Source organism: Octopus bimaculoides, chromosome 21, assembly GCF_001194135.2.
Source record: "Octopus bimaculoides isolate UCB-OBI-ISO-001 chromosome 21, ASM119413v2, whole genome shotgun sequence".
NCBI lineage: Eukaryota > Metazoa > Mollusca > Cephalopoda > Octopoda > Octopodidae > Octopus > Octopus bimaculoides.
Genome location: NC_069001.1, coordinates 32,027,022 through 32,031,678, shown reverse-complemented (window position 1 = coordinate 32,031,678; position 4,657 = coordinate 32,027,022). Strand labels below are relative to the sequence as shown.

The 4,657-nt window shown below is 38.2% G+C and overlaps 1 protein-coding gene and 1 pseudogene across 1 annotated transcript in view; one reads left to right on the top strand and one right to left on the bottom strand.

Moving 5' to 3' along the window:
* The window catches only part of LOC106880930 (complement C4-B), a 50,041-nt gene that overhangs the window by 40,689 nt on the left and 4,695 nt on the right, over positions 1 to 4,657 (bottom strand). Inside the window, exons 5-9 of the mRNA XM_014931106.2 lie at positions 4,267 to 4,309; positions 3,680 to 3,767; positions 2,982 to 3,072; positions 2,097 to 2,312; positions 420 to 596 (exon numbers count right to left, since the gene is read on the bottom strand). Coding sequence (XP_014786592.2) covers positions 420 to 596; positions 2,097 to 2,312; positions 2,982 to 3,072; positions 3,680 to 3,767; positions 4,267 to 4,309 — 615 coding nt within the window. The remainder of the gene's footprint in view (positions 1 to 419; positions 597 to 2,096; positions 2,313 to 2,981; positions 3,073 to 3,679; positions 3,768 to 4,266; positions 4,310 to 4,657) is intronic.
* LOC128250490 (U6 spliceosomal RNA) lies at positions 2,431 to 2,525 on the top strand (annotated as a pseudogene).

The window sequence follows — 4,657 nt, the reverse complement described above, 5'->3', positions numbered from 1 at the left end:
GTCTGCGCATCATCAACCACGGCATGCCCAGTCCTCCTTTTAACGGGTGTTGGCAGCAAACGGATCGCCTAACCATCGGAACGCTTCCTTTCCACAAGAAGCGGAAGAGGATGCGCTCCAGTTTGGTGATGGTAGGGTCGGGACAAGGAACGACGGTCAGGCGGTAGTAGATGACGGACGCGATGTACGTGTTCGCCACCTCCGCCCGACCTTTCAGGGAAAGCTTCCTCTCGGCCCATTGCCGGGCTAGAGTGGCCATAGATAGATAGATAGATAGATAGATAGATATACAGACAGACATATAGATAGATAGATAGATAAATAGATAGATAGGTAGTTAGACAGATAAGGAGAGAGCAAGAGAGTGGATGTGTGTGTGTTCATGTAAAATGATGATTATGTTAGAAATTTATACTCACTATAATAGTAAATTCTCTCCAAAACTTGATTGTGTTGATAACAACCTGCTTCACACTGTTTCTTGACTCATATTTCGCCTTGTAATATTCTGTGTTGTTTGATCTTGTAAGTGCTTTGTATGCTATATAGAACGGTAGTCTTGGAATCTTGGAACCATTTATGTAAAGGGTCTCGACCTGAACATGACAACAATTCAGAACTGAATTTTAATTAATATTTTGGGATTTTGTAGTAGTAATAATAATAATATTAATTCTTTCTACCAAAGGCACAAAACCTGACATTTTGTGGGGAAGGGCCTAGTTGATTACACCAACCTCAGTGTTTCACTGGTACTTAATTTATCAATCCCCAAAAGGATGAAAGGCAAAGCTGGTAATTGGGACATAAATTAACAGGGAAGCTTTCTTAAAATGGGAAGTTTGTATCATCGAAGCAAAAACAGTTTTGGATGGGTTGGTGCCAAAAGAGTTAAACAACCCTTATTCAAGGACCTTTTGAGTGTGATGGGCTACTCAACCTCAAGAAAATTCTAACTGCACCCAACTTGCAAGGTCAAGCACTATTTATCTGATATGAGATCACCATGTCACACACATATGGTTGTGATCCACGTACCTGTATTCTTATTAGACAGGTAGTCATGATGGGTATACTGGGCTTTATATATTTTACCTCATTGTCATTTTGATGGCATGCACTGCTCTCTCACTCAATAATAATAATAATCCTTTCTACTATAGGCATAAAGCCTGAAATTTGGTGGGAAGGGACTAGTTGATTACATCGACCCCAGTGTTTCCCTGGTACTTAGTTTATCAACCCCAAAAGGATGAAAGGCAAAGTTGACCTTGGTGGAATTTGAACTTAGAACGTAGCGATGGACAAAATACCGCTAACCATTTCATCCTGCATGCTAATGATAATGCCAGCTCACCGCCTTAATAATAATCTTTTCTACTTCAGGCTCAAGGCCTGAAATTTTTGGGGAGGGGACCAGTCAATTAGATTGACCCCAGTACGCAACTGGTACTTAATTTATCGCCCCGAAAGAATGAAAGACAAAGTTGACCTTGGCGGAATTTGAACTCAGAACATGAAGACAGACAAAATACTGCTAAGCATTTCGCCTGGCCTGCTAACGTTTCTACCAGCTCACCACCACTGCCTTAATAATAATAATAGATAACTGTTTTTAGCCTAGGCACATAGGGTTTGAAGTTAGGGGAGAGGTTAGTCAATATATCTGTCCCCATCACTTAGCCAGTACTTTATTTTATCGACTGCAGGGGGATGGAAAAGCAAAGTTGACCTTGGAAGTATTTGAACTCAGAAACAAATATCATGTCCCTCACCCCACCCACCGCCAATAATTTATTGTTTCAAAATGCAGTGATTAATTGTATCAGGTGCAGTGTTACTTATTTATGATTATCATAATGAGTGATTATGTAGTTAATGATGATGATGGTGGTGGTGATGATGATGACGACAATAGTTGTGGTTATAGTGATGATGACCAAACTGGCTTTAAAGGATGAGAACATCAACACACACACACACACACACACACACACACACACACACACACACACACACACACACTCACAAACACACACACACACACACACAATTAGATTTCAAGACATTAGGGAACAGAAGCAAAGCAGGCTTACTTGGACTGTGTACGGGAGTCCAGGCTTGAAGAAAGTCTGAGAATCGGTTAAATCGAATTTGTATGGGGACGAAACAAATTTCGCTGACTCATCCGTTTTAGTTTCAGTGATTGCCGAATCTTTCTCTATAACATTAGCAACAACCTTGAAAACTGTCCCCAAAAGCATTGGTTCCTGTGGTAAGGTAACGGTAGTGGTTGTTCTCCCTTGCAATAGCTACAATGAAAATTAACGAGGTTAAGATTTAATTCGAAATTATACACAATAGGTGGTGATCCGGCACAGCTGCAGCCTCTGGCTAAAACCAATAGAAGAAAATTAAAAAATAGCTCCAGTAGTACATATTCTAAAATTGGAATGGCACAGAGAAGATTAGCATGGCCCCTGCACAAAAAGGGCATGCAAATTCCTGAAGCGTTCTATATTTATTTAGGGTTAGGTGTGGTTGTGTGGTAAGAAAGTTGCTTCTGAACGACATGGCTCTGGGTTCAGTCCTACTACATGACACCTTGGGCAAATGTCTTCTACTATAGTCTCAGGCTAACCAAAGCTTTGTGAGTGGATTTGGTAGAGAAAAACTGACAGAAGACCATCGTTTACGGGGACGTAAACACATCAACATCAGTTGTTTAGTGATGGTAGGGGTACAAACACAGACAAACAGCAGCTGAGATGTGTGAAAGGGAAATCATCTGCTCCCTGTCTGCATAATATATATAATATGCATATATTATATATACATTTCCTATTATAATATATACGTGCATAATATAGATGTGCATTTCTTATTATAATAAGAAATCCGTCTCTTACATAAAAGCTCTAGTACCGTGGACTGTTTCTTAACATTATGGGTGCACATAACAGAAATAAACGATACTTTACCTGTCGTTTAGTTTCACATCTGTCCGTGACATTCGATCCATACAGACATTTCAGTGTCACTTCACCATGGACATATTTTCCATAGAGGTACCTGTGAAGAAAATACGCACGAGAATGATGATGATGATGATGATGATGATGATGATGAATTCAAATTTTGGCACAAGGCCAGCAATTTCGGGGGAGGGGGGTAAGTCGATTATGTCAACCCCAGTGATCAAGTGGTACTTATTTTATCGCCCCCGCCCCCTAGAGGATGAAAGGTAAAGTCAATCTCAGCGGAATTTGAACTCAGAATGGAAAGATGCCACTAATAATAATAATAATAATAATAATAATAATAATGAATCCAATTTTAATAACATATGCATGTACACACATACACACTGTTACTGCCGTTATGCATGCCACACACAGATGTGAATTACCACAGGGATCAATAGTAATATCAATGTAAATGCTTGGCGAAGATCATTGAAAGTTCAATCATATTGAGTTTTTATAAAATAAGTAGAGAAAGGAGAGAAAAAAAGAAGAAGAAAGAAAGAAATATTTTTTACAATTTCAGTCTTTGTGCATCTAGTTCTTTTGTACAATTTCAGTCTTTGTGTATTGGTCTCTTCACCTATCACTGCTTGCTTGAATTGGTGAAAGGTGAAGAGACCTTGTTGAATAGGAAATGTTTGAAGTTAATTTACCTTGCCTTTGTTGTGATGACAACCTTCCTTGTACTCTTCAGAATAAATTGAGGACGTACAGTGATAGTGACTTCAAACACTGGTAACACTGAGTAAGTAAAGCAAACAATAGATTTTAGTGAAGAGATCAAATCCTGATCACATCATCTCAGGCAAAGATTACACGATGATTAAAATGAAATGAAAAACTGAATTACTAATTAGAGTGAAGCAAGAAGCTGAATCAGTAATTATAGCCACTCAGGAACAATTTATTAGAATGAACTTGATAAAAACGAACAATGATGAAACTGACTTGGAGAACAAACACAGAATATGTGGAAAAGAAGATGAAAGTATTAACTGTCTCTTAAGTGAAAGCAATAAGCTAGCACAAAAAGAGTATAAGCACAGACATGATTGTGCAGTAAAAGAGTGCATTTGGATGTTAACAAACTTACACACAACTTACACATACGAGATACACATACTAAAATACTTGAGCGCACACACATCTACACATCAGTTTCGATGTCAATAAGATAAGAACAAGTGTTTTTTTAATCAAAAACATCAAATGCTGGAACTGAAATGGTTAGGTTTCTTACCGTATTTCTGCACAGCAAACTTTACTTCTGCTCGGGTCTTCAGCTGAAATTTAAAAAAATAACACTGCACTAAACTTTAACTGTAGAAGTGATTGTATTTCATCAGCCATTCATTAACAAATGATTCAAAATGCTATTTTTTTCTTAACAGATTGAGAAAAGAAATTTTTTTTTTAAATCTTTGTATTTATCGTATAGGTACAGGCATGGCTGTGTCGTAAGATGTTTGCTTCCCAACCATATGGTTCAGGGTTCAGTCTCACAGCATGGTACCTCAGGCAAGTGTCTTCTACTATAGCCTGAGGCCAACCAAAGCTTTGTGAATGGATTTGGTTGACGGAAACTGAAGGAAGCCCATTGTATATATATATATATATATATATATATATGT